Source organism: Lissotriton vulgaris, chromosome 1_1, assembly GCF_964263255.1.
Source record: "Lissotriton vulgaris chromosome 1_1, aLisVul1.2, whole genome shotgun sequence".
NCBI classification, from domain to species: domain Eukaryota; kingdom Metazoa; phylum Chordata; class Amphibia; order Caudata; family Salamandridae; genus Lissotriton; species Lissotriton vulgaris.
This window is the reverse complement of record NC_141685.1, coordinates 1,015,202,191-1,015,221,631: the sequence shown is the minus strand read 5'-3', so window position 1 is coordinate 1,015,221,631 and position 19,441 is coordinate 1,015,202,191. Positions and strand designations below refer to the sequence as shown.

Sequence of the window (19,441 nt, the reverse complement as noted above, 5' to 3'; positions counted from 1 at the left end):
AAGTGGTGCACCGGCAGCACAAGGGGCTTATAAATCAGCCCCCTAGTCTTTGTAATAATGGTTTGGTTTCCACCATCTAGATCAGACTGATTTCATAGAATAACCTCTGCCTTCCTGTTGGTAACTTAGATCAGACTACTGTTAGTTTTTGTTGGGTTAGTCAGCATAAAATACCTATAAATATGTAGATGGCTAATAAAAAGACAAACATAACACTTGTAAAACCTCATTAATATGCCACAGTTATTCCAATATTTAAATCGGTAGATAATTCTAGCAATTGACCATGTTGAATTACCCAATATTTAAGGCAATGTATTTAAAGTCACAAATATTCTGTAGAGAGTCCTTGAATCAATGTCAATTATTCGAGTCCTTTTTCCTGAACCTCAGAAATCTTCTTGCAGGTTCCCTCAAATACTATGTTTTCAGCTTTTTGGCGACTCACACTAATCTTGCAGAAGTAGGCATGGGAATCTACTCTCTCATCAGATTTCCAAGAGTACTCCTTCTACACTCTACTCCAGAGGTCAGACAATCCGAAGTAGTAGGCATGGAAGAAATGTACAACACTTTTATCTCCTCAAGAAAGCCGTCTCCACACGGGGCTTCGGTTAGAATGCAATCCTATTTGCACCTTTTGCACATGTATTCCATATTTTTTTTGGGGGGGGGGGGTGGGGGGGGGGGGTACGTTTAGGTGTATAATGACATTAAAAAAATCATTATTATTGGACTAGCAACAAACTTCAAAATTTAGGGCCGATTGCAAGTTACCTGGAACAGGGCACTCTGCAATACTGGGCCCAGAATAACCGGTTGTGGCCAGCATTCCAACCCCTGTACCTGACAATTACAACTTTTCAGGAGAGAATGGGCAAATAACACAGGGGTGTTAAATCGGGGATTGCTGGGCCCTTTCCTGCATGTATTTACCGAGGTCACCGTTCCATATCTGCTTACAAATTCCACATACCTTAATCAGGTGGAATTGGAGAATAGTAACAAAGAAATACTTACTGGGTGCGAATGTACACTCACTAAAATCTTTAATTGTGTGAAAGACTATGCTGCACAACTTGTCATCAGCTCCTTTTTGGGCATTTGGTACCACCTCCCAATGGCCAGTGCCCAGTTTTCCTGCCTCCATCCCAAATCGTAGCACTGTGGAAATCTCCCAATCTGACTGATTTTCCATTGATCTCATCTCTTGGTTTAGATTACTTCAAGCCCCTAATCTATGAAACGGGGTGTACCTCTTGAACCAGTTTATGGCATGGGTTGTGCACCTTATTTCATTTTTTGGCAACAAAAAATTTAATGTATCAGACCACGTGCTCACAAAAAGTAAGACAAAACTTTTCTTTAGGATGAATATTAAGTTTGCGAAAAGAATGCTATTACATAATCATTGCCTTGTGTTTATTTAATATATTTTTTTCGAATTGTTTAGCTTAGCATACTATGATCAGATCTGATATCTCTAGTTCGTTTATTTGACAGGAAATGTAACGGAGAGTTACTGTGGCTCGTTTCCCCCTATTTTGTTCTCTGCTGCTGCACATATATTCCTTTTACTCCCCTGCACCCACTGGGTAAAATATAAAAAAAATGCAGATTAATGTAATAAAAACAGAACAATCATTACTTCTCATACACATAGAATTGGACCACAGTGGATTTTCCATTTTTCATTCTGTTAACTAAATTTTCATTGAGTTTAGTAATGACACTGTGAGCGCAATAGCGAGAGTGTGAGAAAACAAATCAACATCACAGAACAAATTGAATTTAAATGACAAATAATTAAGATTCTTTGTCAATTGTGAATGCCTTGTCAAGACCAATTTTTCATGCAAATATTACCTACGTGCTCTATTTTAAACCTGTATTGTTTTCCTCATTTTCTTCTAGCAGTAGAAAAAAATGCATTCACAATAATCGTATTTCCAAAAATCAATGTCCAATTTTGAATACCAATGTTTGTACACTTTCTAAGTGCCCCAACATTTTGGGTAGATAAGGAAACTTCGGCCCTTGTAGCACAGGTGATTTTTACATGAGCACACAACTTTATAAAGTTGAGAAGCTGAATCTGATTCTGCTGCCCACAAATTGAGGCCCAAATTGGGAAACAGCCTTAACAACGCGGGCTTAGCCATGCGTGCCGTTTCCCCTAAGCCAAACCACGCTTGCCGCGTGGTTAAGGCAACGTGCGGTCTAGATGCAGAGCGGATGATCGGGCACAGGAAAACAGGAAGCGGAAGGATCGGGGGAGGAAGCAGTGATGTAAATGGGACTGGACCAGGTCTTAGTGGTGTCGGGTAGTTTTTAGGGCTCGGGGTCAGGGTTGTTTATAGAGCACGGAGCAGTTTTAGAACTCAGGACAGGGTACTTTACAAGTGTATGGGACAGTTTTTAGGGCTCAGGGTGGGAGGGCTGGGATCGGGTAGTTTTGGGGGTATGGGGTCAGTTTGTAGGGTTCAGGGGGTCGGAAGAAGGGACAGTTTTCAGGGCTTGAGGCAGTTTTAGGCTTATGGCTGGGGGAGGGGTCTGGGTAGTTTACAGGGGAAGGGGTCAGTTTTTCGGGGCTCAGGGCAGGGGGCTGTGGTCGGGGTAGTTTTTAGGGTGTGGGGGCATTTTTTAGAGCTCGGGTGGGGCAGGGGAAAAGGGACAATTTTAAGGGCTGGGTGTCGTTTTAGGTCTCAGGGCAGGAGGACTAGGTCAGGGTACTTTGCAGAGGACAGTTTTTAGGGCTCAAGATGGGATAGTTTTTAGGGCATGGGGTTAATTTTCAGGGCTCAGGCAGTGGAAAAGGAACAGTTTTCAGGGCTGGGGGCAGGGGTATGAACTTTAGCACATATGTCCCATTACCAATCATCTCTTTACCACCCAATTGCTTGGTAAGGGCATGTGTGGTAAAGATGCGTCCTGGTTAAGACTGCGTGGTTCAGGCATGCATTGTTAAGGCATGCGTTGTTCCATGATACAACCGCCCAAATTATGAAATACCATGGGGCCTATTCACAGATTGTAATTTGTAGCACATGAGTAGTACTAAAGTGGTACTACTCCACATGTACTTTATAATGCTACTTCCAAAACTATGTGCAGAGAACTCCACTTCACCTATATTTACTGTGCTGAGATCTCTTCCAACATGGCGGAGACCTCCGCACACGTACGTATAAGATTTAGGTGTAAATCTGATAGAGACCAGGCAAGTGGTAGGAAAATAGGGGATAATTATTTTAAAAAATGGGGGTATAGTGAAATGTAATAAGTGATTTAAGGATGGACATGCTAATACAAATACACCGACATATGAGTAAAACCATTGCTATTCACAAATTACACTTCTAAAATTCCTACAGTCCTAAAGGTCTTAAAACCATTGTAAATGTACTCCAGTCTAGCCTTGTAGTAAGTCTAGGATGACGCATGGACACTCACAGATAATACAACATACACCCATTAAAAGTAACGGACACAGGATCTTTAAATTAATACCCCATAGGAAATAATGTTAAATAAATGATTTATGTATTTTTGTGTGTATATATATATAACCCAGTGGCAGTCGCCACTAGGTAGTTATACTTAGATCTGCGTTTCCATAGGAAATTGCCTTTTTGGTTTGATAATAACTTTGGCACCATTTGACGAAACTTTCCAAATAATTGCTCTTTTGTGCCGAATTCATTCATAGAAAATTTCCAAGTCATTCACCAAGCGGGGGCTGAGAAAAAGGGAAGTCCCAACACGCAAAATCCCCATGCATTTTTCATAGACTTTTTAATAAAGGGCTACAGCCAAGACTGCTGAACAAATTTCACCAAATTTGGCAGCAAGCTAGATCTTAGTCCAGAAAGAGTGCTTTTTATGATTTGGTGTAATCCCATTCATTAGGTTTACAGAAAATAAGGTTCAAAAGCATTTGTATATCTGGAGGTTTCGATTCGAGGGCCTCTCACAAGAGCGCCGCGAGCTCAACTTAAAAAACAGAGAGCGTCCTGGCCTAGGGTTTTTTTTTCCCTTGGCCTCCTCGCTCTCGCTGGTGTGCACTCGCTCGGGAGCCAGTGCCCAGACTGGCTGGCCGGAACATGAAAGAAAATGTTGTGGCAGCCATTACAGGACTCAGGGATTTAGTCCCCTGCGCAGAGATTGTTTTATAAAAAAAGGGACTTCAACTGTTGCGCCCGGGGACCCCCATTCCCCGGGACTGAATGCAAATTAAAGGGAAGGGGGGCATTCGGCCCTCCTCCCTGAAATGAAATGAAATGAAATGAAATGAATGAAATGAAATGAAATTGGATTTCTTAAGCGCATGGCTGCCCAAGAGCGTCCCAGCGCTGATACACACATCTAGCTTCCACGATCCATCCCTAAGCCACTATTGGGCCCCAGGGACCCCATCCCCCAGGGAATAATCTGCCACCACTCTTCCGGACAGGGTACTCAAATTTGCTCCCGCCCGGTGAGAACAGTAAAGAAATACTGCTCCCACCAAGGCGGGAGACCAGGAAAAATGCTGGCTCCCGCCAGCACCCATTATGGTGCCAGCTGGGATTGTGTGGGAGTTTGGGCTCCCCTACTGGCTCTAATGACCCCTTACATTGTGGGTGCCCCGGGTGGGCACCAAGGCTTCCACTGCCATGAAAAGGTTCTCGGAAAGGGACTTCGGAATCCCGACGGCGGTGCCTGCCTCAGCACCACCTCCATTCGAGATCACGATTAAACCGAGACCCTGTCTAGATCACTGATTGTGGAGGAGGCGGAGCTTCATCCCCCGATAGACATGGGTCCAACCACCAGCACTGTAATGCGGCGGTCAGACCGAAGGGCTGTCTGCCAGTGGGACCACCACCAATGGCCTGTCGGTGATGGTCCCACTGACATCATAATGAGGCCCAGAGCTTTAAAAAAGCCAGAGGTACATACTCCTATCAAGGGCAAAACACAGGTTTGCCTAGAACAATGCACAAGGCATTATGTAGTTACAAAATGTTTTTTAGTAACATTCTACATTTCTGGAGACTAACATCTAGAATGTATCCCTCTAAAAGACATCTCAGGATTGCTTTTTGTCAAATGAACACACTTACAAAACACTGCAATAGTGGATTGTCTATTTAAGGCATTAGCTCCAACCTCTGTTTCTCACACATCGGAAATAATTTAATCTGTTTCTCACACATCAGAAATAATTTTCTAACTAATTGGCCATACAGGAAAGCACTAGTTTCCTACCTCCTTTAATTTGCACATATTCCTCATAAACTAATTTCAGCCAGTTGGTGTATGGATGGAAAATCTACTGTATATATACATTTCATGCATGCTCTTGCGGATTTTTGTAAATTCATTTAAAGTAGGACGTCTGTGTAAATTATAAGTGAAAAGCAACAATTTGTGGACATCTTATCTTTTCTTTTTTTAAACTGTTGTGAATTATCCCCCTTAGCTCGTAGTAGACATCTCATCATCATCACAGAGTAACTGTCCTCTCCTCTGGAAACACTCTTCCATGGTCTATCATTTCAGAATAAAGGTACAGGGAGTAGGACTCAGTACTAAATGCTCAGGATTATTTTCATGTTGGTAGCTTCTGTATCTGCCTTGTGACTACTGCTCATTATATTATTTGAGACTTCTTACTTTTAATCAGCATGATGTTCAGAGCGTTTCTTTATTGTGCCACATATTGCCATGTTATTTCTGTACAAAATAGTAGTCCAGAGTTATTGCAAGATAACTAAATACATGCCATTTCATGATTACCCCCTTCCATGCAAGCAAGTTCCATTTACTTTCATGATATGTAAATGTATCCCATGTGGATATCCAGAAGCTCTGCCACAAAGGCAGACTATGATGCACCATATGTTCACTAACAATAGTTGGCATAAAAACCAAGCGATACATTATTTGAAGAATTAAATGTTCGATGAGGGGCTTAAATAAAAACATTCTCAATATTACACCTTAGATGCAAATGTTACTATGTAGAAACCTTGGTGTTGATGCTAACGTCTTGAAACAGGATGTTCTGACTTTCCATGTTGTCTTATCCCAGATGGGGCCAGTGTTCATGGCTTGGAGGGTCTGATGGTTCCATACTCCAGACTCTCACAGCAGCAACTCCTGGCCTTGGACCAAAACAGCTACAGCACAGACCTGTACAGACAAGGGCTCACCCCACCCCAGCTACCAGGAGACCACCTGCATCCCTACGGTAGGTAGCATGGACTGGGCTCGTAATCCCAATTCTTTCATGTTCGAAATGTTGAATCAAAGAAAACCACATTTTATTTATAGGATCCTATATCTAATTAAAAATTATAAAATTGACCTGGACAGGAAGAGAGAAACTGCTTGTATGTTTCGAATCTGTGTTTTATGTCAGCGGGACATACATAAGCTGTGTGTATCTACATAGGTATCTTAATAATATCAAAAGTAAAACAGAAACAGAACTTTAGCCTTATAAGATCAGTAAAATTAAAATCACCTAAAACAATTTACTTTGAACAAACTTTAATTGTTATATCTAAAAACTAAAAAGCATTGGCAATGCCGGTAGGCTAACTTATAACTGAATGTTGATCTTAATGTAATGATGAATGTAGGCACTCAGTAAGTCAATATACAAGCAATATGCCACTCATCCTTGTATTCATATTTCTATTTATCCACCCACTGACTCCCTCTTGCATTTACCCACTTACCCATCCACATAAAAAATACACACACCCAACAAGCATTCAGAAGATAAATTAAAAGAAAAAAGTCCCCCAAAAAACACATTCCACCACCGAAACTTGTAGGGCACATTCTTCTGATACAGAAATAAAATTAAGCAGCAGATGGTCAGACAGAAGAGGGCTGATCTAAAGACTCTCTGTGTATGTAGAGTTTTCTTATTTTTTAATTTTTTATTACAAATGCCTGGCAGACAACTTTACCTTTCTTGGCCTCCTACAGTGGTCTATCAAGAAGTATATCAGTGCAGATTGTCTACCCTAGAGTCTGCCAAAGGGACTAACAATCACACAAATCCTTGCATACTTCATTAATCTGTGAGGTTTCATATAATCAAATGCCTGGCTGGCTTGAGAACGCGGTGCGACTGGTGAGACCGCACTGGGCGCTGACCTAGATTGGGGCACTGACCTCAGTGGGGGGTGCTGTGCTTAACAATAACTTATGAGGTTCTGTGTTTAGCAATAACATATGATCTAAAAGCATCTGCTGCAGAGTTTGTTCCTGCTAGAAAGAGAGATCAGAGTTTTGTTTAGTGCCAGTTTTGACTTGCCATAAAGTAGTTCTGAGGGTTATGATGTCTGCTGCAAAGAACAGATCTGTATTTTATGTGGATAGCTGAGTGGATTTGTAAAGCCAGTCTTTACCAACGCTTTAAAATGAATCAAATGTATGTGAGAGAGGGGCTATGTAGCGATTCGGGGCACTTTAGCTGGGGGGGAGTGAGGGAATCCAAGGAGGAGTTAATGTGCTGTGGGTACCAAAAAAGATTGTTGCACCAGGCACCATTAACGCTAAATCCAGCCCTACCTGTCTACAAGTAGTAACACTGTGTAATGTCAATTCACACTTAAAGGTCTATTGGCTTTAGCATATGATTTTTACAATACATAAGTCAGGCTTACTGCCTTTGTTATTTATTTTTATACTGAACACATTGAACCAAAGGCTTTTACCCAAAGAACTAATCAGGCATATATTCTTTACCATTAGCTAATCAACATAACCAAATCAGGCCTATATTGAGCAGGTTAACCATCAAGTATACAGTCATAAAATTAGAAACGGACTAAATTACAGTTCGCAAAGCAGTCCGCAACCCCTTTTAAGAGAGCCTAACGAGGATTCTCACAGTGCGAAGGTTCTACCCCCAGCATTTTGTCAGGTTGGTAATCAACACTAGGCCCCTTGCCGTTAAATAGTAATCTATAAAAGTCCATGTAACACAATAGCTGTCTGCAGGCTTTAACACAGTGTACTAATAAGCCACAAGTGGAGAAGTGTGGCTCAATGATTAGAGCGGCAGACCCTGATGCAGAGGTCTGGCCCGGGACCAGGGTTCAATTCCCCGCCTCGGCGGGTCTTGGGCTCAAAATTCCACGGACCGGATAATTCTTGCCCCGGTGCCTATTCCAATCATGGAGTCCCACTCTGCAACTCTGGGCAATAGCTTGCTTAATCTCCACAACGGCCCCACAACGCTAAGGATGCCTGGCCTACACCTTGGGGGTGCCCAGGAGTGGACACCTCACAGGGAAAGCCAGGATGGGTTCCACAGCGGTATTCGTACAAGCGCCTTGAGACCCTTGCGGGTGAGTAGTGCGCTATACAAGTATCAATTTACATTTACATTTACATAAAAAGCCTACTGACTTTAACATATGCTTTTCACAATAAATAAGGCATGTGTCATACCATTCTTAATAAACAGATCAGAATTATGGTATTTGACATATATTTTTCCAAATTAACCAATCAGACCTATAGCCGTTGTCATTGGATTGTCACTATAAACAACTCAAGCCTACTGGATTAAATGCATCTTTTATCTTAAAAGCAATCATTATTATACAGTAAAAATTACAGCTGGCAAAATAATATTCAACCCCTACTAAAACGGCATAATAAGGATTCTCAATAAATCAACCTACCCTCTAGGATTTGCCACAGGCAGTAACCTGCCCAAAGACCTGGCCTACTACCAGAATCTTTGACACTGGAAGTAACAAAGTACCTGTCTACCGTCTTTATCTCAGAGTAAAGACATTTAACCCTCAGAGGCCTGTTGGCTCTAAGATACGCTATTTACAAAAAATAAGTTCAGCCTATTGTCTTTGTTACAACCGTTCATAATAAACAGGACAGTCCCATTGCATCAGATATACCATTTCCAAATGAACCTACCAGACCTATACTTGTTATCGCTGGTTTCTCATCAACATCCCGTGTCCACTAAATCGAGCATAAGCTTTCTACGAAGGCAAACATCTGGAAAACAGCAAAATCACAAATACATATGAAATTAATGGTGGCAAACAATATTCATCTCCTTTCAAGAAGGTCTAACAAGAAATATCACAGAACAACCTTCTACCCTAAGAGTTTATCACTAGGTGCAACCAACGGCAAAACCGTAGCTTACTAAATTAATCAGTGAGATTTCATGTAACGAAAAACCTGTATATAGTCTTCAACTAAGGGTGGTTGGAGTTTGCAGAGTTGCACTACGCAGAATTCCACAGAGTTGCAAAAAAACTCAGTGGAAGACTGCGGAGTTCGTCTCCGCCCTACTCACTACTACTCTCGTCAGTCGTTACCCCCTTCATCTAAACTCCATTACCACAACCTTTTCTTTTGGTTCTTGAACTCTGACTCCGCTCTCCCGCCCCCCACCCCGTTGAATACAAAATAATACGGCATCCGACTCACCTTTTGACTTGATCATCCTTTAATGGTGAGAATGAGTTGCACAGCAATCATCGCGCAAGATTAAATGTGGCGACTGCAGGGTTTCAAGCCAAAGGCAAGTCGAGACAAGTAGTTCGTCGCCTTGCAAGATTCCCAAATCCAACCACAGCAGCTCTCCACTCATCCAGCAAAAGAACGATGCAATGTTTCTCAGAACTGGTGGTGACCGGATGATGATGCTGGCCCACTTCCTGGTCTTCTTGGTCTGGCTGTGTAGTGTGTACGTGAGCAGTGAGTAGTGAAGAAGGAGTGATGACTGACGAAGGACCAGGGAGACAGAATGGGCTACCCGCCCTCCTTCTGATGTAGAAATGGGAGGCGGGTCTTGTGGCTGGGTTATTCAGGAGGTGTGCTGCTAATACCCGCCTCCTGGATGTGAGAGTCAGAGGGCGGTACCGTGCCAACCAACCTGCATGACACTGCAGGTTTTGTGAGGGAAGTGCAGCAGAACCAGTCTGCATGTCCCAAGGGCAGTGGCGTCTTTTACCCTGCGACCTGGCTGCAGTGCCAGCTTACATTTTATGTGTGAGGGTCGGTGATGGCGGTGCGAAACAACCAGCCACCCTGCTTGCCATGTCTCCTCTTGTATTGTTCCCGGCTGTGATGGGGAGGGGAGGAGTGTAGAATGCCTGGAAGGGGAGGAGGAAGACAGGCACAGCCTGAGCTCACACACAGCCACCATGGTCTTACACTGACTGAGGCTCAGAGGAGCACAGGAGTAGCGGTGGGGCTCCAGCGCAGGTAAACTCCGCTACACGGGAGGCAGAGGTTTTTTCCCCGAACTCCGCGTTCCAAGCGGAGTGCAGGGTGAAAAAACTTTGCAAGCTCCGCCAGCGGAGCGGAGTTCAACGCCCACCGCTATCTTCAACACAGTGTAATAATAATCCATTCTTAAATGTCTATTGGCTTTAAGAAATGTATTTCACAATAAGTAAACCAGGCCTACTAACTTTGTTGTAACTATGTATAATAAATAGAACAGACCTATGGCATCTGACATTAGGTTTCCCAATGAATAAACAAAGCTTACAGCCGGCAGTCATCAGGCATGCAGTCATAAAATAAACATATACAAAATGACAGTTGGTAAAACAATATGCAATCCCTCTGAATAGGGCCTAATAATGATTAACACACTGCAAATCTTCAACTCCAAGTGCTTATTTAGAGGGGGATGACCAACACTAAATGCTTGCCTACTAAAATCTGTGAGATTCCATATAAAGCATTATCTGTCTATGGCCCTTAACACGGTGTACCGAAAGTTCACCCTTAAAACCTATTGGCTTTAACAAACCATTTTCACAATAAATTTGTCAGGCATTCTGCCTTTGTCGTAAATTTTCATAATATCAGATTTACAGCATCTGACATAATTTTGCTCAAAGATCCAACCAGACCTATATCCTTTATCATTGACTAGTATACACAACCAGCTCAAGACTATTGAATTCTGCATACGTTTTCCAACAAGGCAAACCTCAGGCACACAGTGAGAAAATGTTAAATATACAGAGAATTACAGTTGGTAAAAACAATATTTAAACCCTCCTTAGAAGGTAATCAGTATTATAAAAGTGGAGATCTTTTACCGGCATGGTTTGTCAGAGGGGGAAGCCAGAGTGGAATGACAACACAAAAACTGCTGCCTACTACAGTAATCTGTGAGTTGCCATGTAACACAATACCCCCTCAAAAGGGGTTAACAGAGTGTATTAACAATTAACCCTTAAAAGCCTATTGACTTTAGTATAAGATTTCCACGATAAATAAATAAGACATACTCGGTTTCTTATAAAATTTCATCATAAAAATATTAGACCTAAGGCCTCTGATGTAACTTTCTTCAATAACCCATTCCGGCCTAGTGCCTTTATCAATGGCTTGTAACCAGAGCCAACTCATGCGTCCTGTATTCTGCATTAGCCTGCCAACAAGGCCCCATCAGGATACAGTCAGAAAATTACAAATAAGTACAAAATTACAGTTAACAAAACAATATACAACCCTTCCCGGGATTTTGTCACAGGGGTAACCAACACCAAAGGGCTAGCCTACTAAGTATTCTCTGAAATGCCATGTATCAAAGTACCTGTCTGCAGTCTTTAACACAGTATAATGAGAATCCACCCTTAAAGCATGTTGACTTAAACAAATACTTTTCACAATTAACAAATCAGACCTACTGCCTTTGTCATCAGGTTTTCATAATAAACAATTCAGGCATATAACCTACATTAAAGTCTTGTTACCTTAACTAAGTTCTGCTTTGTTGAGCATAACCTTTCCCACAAGGCAAAAAGTGCACTACAAGCATTCTTTTCAGCAGAAGCACAGAGCTTTTACTAAATCAATATCTGCACTCAAGGCAATCTACATTTGGGTAGAGCCCAATCCCCCTCTCAGTGGCATTAGTTAAGGCTCCTTTTCTGTTGATCACATAAGGTCTACTGACAGAGCACGTCAAGACAGAGATAAAAATCATTGATATACCCCAGTTAAACTGAACAGATGTTCTGCATGCCCCTTTTTAAGTATTGTTAGGAAATATTGCAGGTATGCAAGGTAGATTAGGATGGTATTTTAATATCCCACTAAACCATGTGTGCAAAATTAACATTTGTCAGAGCAATAGTGGAAAATTCATAACATTTGGTGACGAATTGAGAGACAGCTGTATACATTGCAAGAGTGAGCATGTTGGTGCAATTATATGTGAGTATGTTAATGTCGGCTATGTATGGTTTGACATGTCTAACATGAACTTCACTTCTATCATAGACTCGGAAGGCGTGTTTCACGACCTCGACAGTGATAGCATGGGCCATCTGGGGGACTGCCTGCTATCCACACCCGAAGCTAACCTCCTTCAAGCCAGGGTCGGGAACCCCATCGACCGCCTCTACTCCATGCAGAGCTCCTACTTCACGTCCTGACCGCCGACATGGGGCGGGACGCAGGTCGTCGCCTGGGCTGATGAGCTCAAGAACTCTTCCAGGAAGACTGGGCATCGGAGGGCCAGCAGGCTCTCATGAGGAATGCCCTGAGAGGGCAAAGACTAGAGCTCAGAGGACATTTCCAATTCTGAACCTCAAAGAGGGATATTCTTGTAGGAAAATCCAGCTATCGCCTTGCTGGAACTCACACAGGAACTGCTGCGATTTGAGCAAATGTTCTCTATTCTCAGCCGAAAACTTCCATAATGGAAAATAACTCAGTTGATCCTATTGATAACTGCATCCTAAAGCACAAAATGGCTTCTAACCTCCCACCAGGGTCCAATCACAAACATTGAGTGATCTACAATGTATAATATGTTTAGAGTCGGTCCAGTCAATTTTGCAAAGTGGTAGTTTCAGATCAATGTTTAGCGAATCCAACAACTGTAGTTCATGCCAAACACCTGTCGGCTCATATCTACCAATGGGGCTTCATCTTTCAAACTGTGGAAGGAAAATGTTATATTTGTAGTTAAACCCCTCTACATGTTAATGGTGATGAAAGGACTGTAATACATCTACCCAAATATCAATGCATAGTTTATTTCCTGTAGTTAATTGCTTCAGTTAGTAATCAGATTACATGTAACTTTGTTACACCAAAGCCCAAAACATCATATAATCCTAGTGCAAGAGGCTGGACATGAGAAGTGATGATAAGTGAAGACATGGAACAGCTTAAGTAAATGTTCTTTAACAGAAAGGCTGATGACTGTTTGGGGCTGTAGATAAAATGGAGTAACAATAAGCATAAAAGCCATGGGCAGGTGTCTCCCGCATAGACCCAGCATGCCTGATCAAAGACACATTTTCAAGATACCCACAATAGATACACATACATATTACTACCGTAATTAATTAGAAATTAGTTATATACTGGTTGAATCTCAAACCATCAAACACATCAAGGCAGACTACGTAGGGATTGACCTTACAATAACCACTACTGTGAATATAGTGTCCATCAAATGGAAGCAGATGCATATCTTAGACTCTTGGGCACCTCACCCTCTCTGTAATTTGACAACGTTTTGTAACATTGTGACATCTAGTGTACGCCGCCCAAAATCTGTTTCAATTTAAAATAGTATTTTATATGGCAGCATCACTACTCTCCACCTCTCTGTTTAGAATTGTTAAATAGTCTTAAAAATGCATTTCTACTCATAAGAAAGAATAATGAAGGAGCAGAAGAGGTATAATATCTACTGGAATATTGCTATGTTTTGCTTTGCTGAATTTCCATGCCTTGAATATAAATGAATTGTGGAAAACGCCTACCACAGAAGATCCCTTGGCCCTCCTTCCTTACTTGATACATTCCACAATGGGTTGCTATGGCCAATCGAAATGCAGTTAAGGCAGCCAGTAACCAGCCAATCAGAAGCATGGTAATTAGATCATTCTTGTCCAGCTTCCTTCGCTACCTGAACAATAGCCATGTCGAGGTCAGGCAAATTATTACCGGTATAATAGCCTTCTGTTAGAGGAGAATAGAGCCCCCACCCTTGCCTCCAGTACGTAGTAAAATAGTGGTGACTCCCAGTTGACATTATGCTGGAATGCCACGTCTGACACCATCGACAGACAGATTATTATTATTATTATTATATCTGATTTTGTAGAGCGCGCAGCTACCCGTGGGTTTCCCGGCGCTAGGAGAACAGAAGTAATAGAGGGCAAACGGGAATGTAAGGAACAGGTTACAAAGAGAACAGCCAGGTTTTTACTCCTTTGCGGAACTTAAGATAACATGTTTCAGACCGCAAAGGGATGGGAAGCGAGTTCCAGAGCGTGGGTGCCAGGTATGAAAAAGAGCGCCCACCAGATATTTTTAAGCACTATGGGTGGCACCTTCGGAGAGATCTGGAAGCCAATGACTTAATATTATAAGAAGAATATATCGAACACTTTACCCAATTGCAGAAACTGCAGTTTTTACAAATCTAAACTGGTCGATATGACCAGTCAGTTCGTTAAATTCTTAGCAATGTAATTTCCCGTGATGGCAAATCAGAGCAATTTTTTAGAATTGTTATCCTTGTCTTTAGTTTAGTGCAGTCAGTTGATGATTGAAAGTTTCACACTGATATGACCACCTGATAATTGACAGATGTTATTAGTTGCTTCCAAAGGAATCAATCACTGAATTTCATTCCAAAATTACTTTGGCTCTTCCAAATGTGACTTTTATCAGCAGCGACCACTTTTGGAAGTCTACTGAGATGGACTTGGCAGAGGTTTTGCGCCAGGGATAGGTTTGGAGCACCTTGACCCACATTATGTGCCTGTGCCTAACCACAACAGAATGAGAAGAAGCCACTTACCTGCCCTCAATCTTTACCCGTGTTACTGTACCGTGATGTCTCAATGTTTTTGCATGTAAAAGAAAAAAATGTAAAAAGTCATTAAAAGGTGAAAGCATCTCCTGCAATCATTGTTAGCTTTCTTGAGTGTCCATCAATATTTTTGGTGTTGCCCCTCCTGCTTGACTCCATCGACCGAGCAGAAAGGTCTAGAAACTGCAACGCCAAGCAGCACTTTTTCCAGGCCCCTTTTACTCTCTCTGACATTGTTATGCTTTTTGTGGTATCGTGGTAAAGTGATAATGTTCTCCTGTTTACATTTAAGTATGCATTTCTACTAAAACAGAATGTAACAAGCACTGGCAAAGCCAATAGGTGTGGCATTGGACACTAACCTTTTGGCTTTGGCAGTGCTTATTTAGTTAAGTCATGGTTTTTTAAAACCTTCTTCTTAAGGAAGCTGGCAAGCATCCATCAATCTTAAACACACGCAAAGTAAAAAACTGGCTAATACCAAAAATAACTTTTTGGTCTCAAAAAGTATTCAGTGCCTTAGAAGTCCCTGGCACTTAAAGAAACTACTGTGTGTGTGAATGTGCCCCTTGTAAAAGAGCACAGTGCTGTCACTCATAGTGAAGTTAGCGAATGGCTGAAGCTGGCTGATCCAGATCAGTGGCGGCCGGTAAGTTTTGGAGGGAGGGGGCGGACGGGACACACTCTCACGCACACACACACATACACATAACACTTAAAGCAATGTATTCACACACACACGCACGCACACAAACACATCCATTCACAACACTCTTCACCAAACATTCATCACATACACGCACGCAAGCACACAAACACATCCATTCACAACACTCTTCACTAAACATTCTTACATCCATGCACACACATACCAAACAGTTTAGAACAAAAAGAAACACTTACCTGCAGCTAGCTCGGCCTCAGAGGTTCCAGAAGGCTTGGGACTGCTGCCTTCCTCATTGGCTGACCTAAGGTCAGCCAATGAGGGAAGGCAGCAGTCCTAACGTCATGACAGAGTAGGATGGGGTCAGTGAGACTGCTGACCCCACCCCACTCTGTGATAAAGTGTCAATGATTGACACTCGACCCTGGGTGCTTCAGGGCTTAAAACTGAAGCGCCCAGTTGCGAAGCAATCAGTGACGTTACCCCTCGTCACTGAGGGGAGGGCCTCAGGGCCCTTTGCTAAGCTGAGGATGTCACGCCCAACAGAGCTGTGACTTCCTCAGCCCAGCAAAGTTCATCTCAGGCAGCCAGGAGCCTGCACTAAATGCACATGTCTGGCTCCTGGCTGCTTAAACTGAAAGTGAACAGTGTCTGTCAGGCTGACCTTTGCGCAGCCTGACAGACACTGTTCATGAGGGGCGAAAGGTGGAGGGGCGTGGCCCCTCAGCCTTAATGGACCGGCTGCTCCTGCACCAGAACAATGGATGAACAGGGCTGACAGATGCAAACCTTAGACATGAGTATGTTGTGTGTATATATATATATATATATATATATATATATATATATATATATATATATATATATATATATATATATATATATATATATATATATATATATATATATATTACCTACTGGCGGTCGCCAGTAGGTAGTTATAGTTAGGATTGTTTTCATAGGAAATCCTCAACATTCTATTTGGAATAACTTTGGCCCTGGTGGATGAGTCTTTGCGAATTTCTCAAAGAAGATGGCTAGGTTCGCTGCACTCCTTCCCTGAAAGTTTGGGGGGGATTGGTCAAGTGGGGGCTGAGATATAAGGGGGGTCCCAAAACGTGTTTTCTCAATGTTATTTTTCATAGGACCTTTAGACTCGGCTACAGTTCGAACGGGTGAATGAATTTATAAGAAATTTGCCAAAACTGTAGAGTCTTGTTCGCAGATTACGCTTTTTTTGGAATGGTGTAAATCCGTTCAGTAGTTGTTGAGAAAATTAAAGTTTAAGTCAATTATATATCTATAGGCGCGCACACGTGCGCGCACCCAAGCGGCTGCGCGTGAGCGGTATTTTTTTTGGCTGCGTGACGTCTGTTAACGTTCGATTCGAAGGAAATCAGGAAGTTTTGTCCGCCATTTTGTCACTGCAAGTAAACATATTGTTCATTTCAAAGCGTTGAAACATGGAAAGGGGAGAAGGTAGAGATTGTCTTCCTGCGTAGGTTTTCTCGGGGTGTGCAGTAAGGCCCTTAAACGCAAAAAGATATAATTTTTCCCCGAAAAAAAAATACAGGGTGCGCGCACCCGGTCGCGCACACCTATTTACAAGAGTGTGAAAATGGAGGTAAATCAGAAGTTTGAGTGCTTAGATATAAGGTGGCTCTGAAAAGAGCCCTTGTGTTAATTGAGTGTTTTCTGCATTTATAAGTAAGTACCGATGCAGAGCCTGATGTTGCAGAGGAAGATTCTGTTTCCCTCATTCGTGAAATGAACACCGTCTCTCCTATAGACGTCTTGCATGTGGTAACGCAAGTTGTTGTGGTAAATAGAACCCATGCTATAATCTCTGAGGAACGCAGAAACAGATTTATTTACATGTCTCCTTGCTTTCTCAAATTGTGCACAATGGTGATTGGACCAATTCCATTTCTGTCTTTGGCATATATTGGAATATACCAAGGCAGATCGAGGAAAAAGTGTCATCAATTGTCGAAAGGTGTCTTTTAGAAGCATTTCCAGACCTACCCCAGTGATTGTGCCTAGATCGTTCCCACCACAGTGCACAATTATAAGGTCTGGTTCTGGGAGATGCATAAAAGTTTTCACCAATGGAATCAATTGGTGACATTTCAATCCTCTTTTGGAAATCCATGTTATGTGTACATTTGGTAAGCTGAGGTTGCAAATTCGTCTGCTTACTGCATATTTTTCACTCCAGTGAATATAACTGTGTCCTATTAGCCAGACCTTCATTTTCAAGGGATTTGTAGTCGCCCTCCGATCGGTTCTGGAAGTGGAATGGTAGTTAGAAGTTGAAATTTTAAATAAAGAAAAAGGAAGAGGCTGGGTGTGGTTAAAAAAATAAAAATGATTGGTTGATTGTAACAAGTGGAGAGTGAACAGGTCAATGTTTATGTTAAACGAAAAGTACTATTGGGTGTGAAAAAACAAGACATGTAACAGAGTTGTGTATTGGCAGGTGTTTCTGGAGGGAAAATAGTGTTCTTAGTTTGTTGTAGAACGTTGAGACATGAACTTTTGACCTGTGCCTTCAGCAAGGTGCAGAATGAGGTGTAACCATGGAAACAGCGGGAGATGGCAGTTGGTGATGGGTTCACTCTTTGGGGCCTCTGGATCTGAGTCTGTTCTCTGGTGGCTGGCGGACAACTGTTTGTTATTGTGGAGATGAAAGGGTGATAAGGAGAGAAATACGACATAGCGTCTGGCCTGTAGAAGCGTGGGAGCAGTGATTAACTCTGAGTGAAGCGGAACTGTGTCGGTGCTTAGTAACAGTAAAAAAAAAATGTTAACAGTGGTATAACTGTCTTTACGGTGCGCGACCTAGTAAGAAAGAGTTCACGGGCCGTAATTGGTTTGCAGGTTCTAGTATCAGTAAGTGAGGTCGAGAAAAGAAAACATTCAGGACTTTATTTATGAAGGCCTTGCGCCACCGGTGCGTTACTTTTTCCCATTTTAAAAAATGAGGCACTGGCGGCGGAAGGTCTTCATAAATAAGGTCCTCAGTGACTACAGTTAAGGTTATGTGGAACCCATGAATAGTTTTTCAATATGAAATCATTTCAGTTGAGATTATGGATTAAAAGAGAAACCGTGAATATTTGAAATGTTTATTTAGAAATGTACTGTTTTAAAGGCAAATCATTATGTAATATGAGTACAGAAATTGCAAAAAACACAGTAATTGGTATTGTCAGTAGTACATGGAATACAAACGCTATAGTTGAAGAAAAATGAATATAGTTGGAAAAAAACACTGTACACTCTTATAAGGAAGTATACTATATTTTAATAAATGGAAGAAGGTTTCTGGCCTTTCAGTTTAGGAACGATATATGAAAATGCAAGTGGTTATACATCATTACTTTATGAATCAGCTGTCAAACAACATGAAATCATAATGTCCACTGTTAGTAAAGCAAATAGGTCTGTTCTTCAAAAGAAAATATGGAAAAGAACGGTAAGAATATAGAAAACCAAAAGGAAATGAGGACGTCAATGGCTTGTTTGAGAGTTATTGAAGCATTGTTTAGGGAAAATAGGTAGCTTCTGCTTGTAACAGGAAATCAGTTTTATCATTTGAAAACATGTCAGCCATCCAATTGAGAAGATGAAAGGAGCATTCATGATCTGTTATTATTGGAGCGTCTTTTACCATCATAGGGCAGCTCAGTGGGTTTTCGATGTAGCTCTCTGTTAGGAAATCTTGCGCCGCTGCGAATATATTCCAATGACCCAGAACTCCTTGTATCGCTGCAAAGGCCATAAACCCTCCGGAAAGTATGTCAGCTATCCAATGGAAAAGAGTAAAGCAGTACTGATGATCTGTTATAATCGGAGCGTCTTTTACCATCAGAGGGAGCTCGGTGGGTTTTCGATGTAGCTCGCTGTTAGGAAAGAGTTAAGTGTCC

The 19,441-nt window shown here is 41.9% G+C and overlaps 1 protein-coding gene across 1 annotated transcript in view; it reads left to right on the top strand.

The window, feature by feature from the left end:
* Positions 1–13,666, top strand: part of LOC147748427 (LIM homeobox transcription factor 1-alpha-like) — a 64,634-nt gene extending 50,968 nt beyond the window's left edge. Inside the window, exons 5-6 of the mRNA XM_086936436.1 lie at positions 6,077–6,235; positions 12,292–13,666. Coding sequence (XP_086792562.1) covers positions 6,077–6,235; positions 12,292–12,446 — 314 coding nt within the window. The 3' untranslated portion in view covers positions 12,447–13,666. The remainder of the gene's footprint in view (positions 1–6,076; positions 6,236–12,291) is intronic.
* Positions 13,667–19,441: the final 5,775 nt, after the last annotated feature.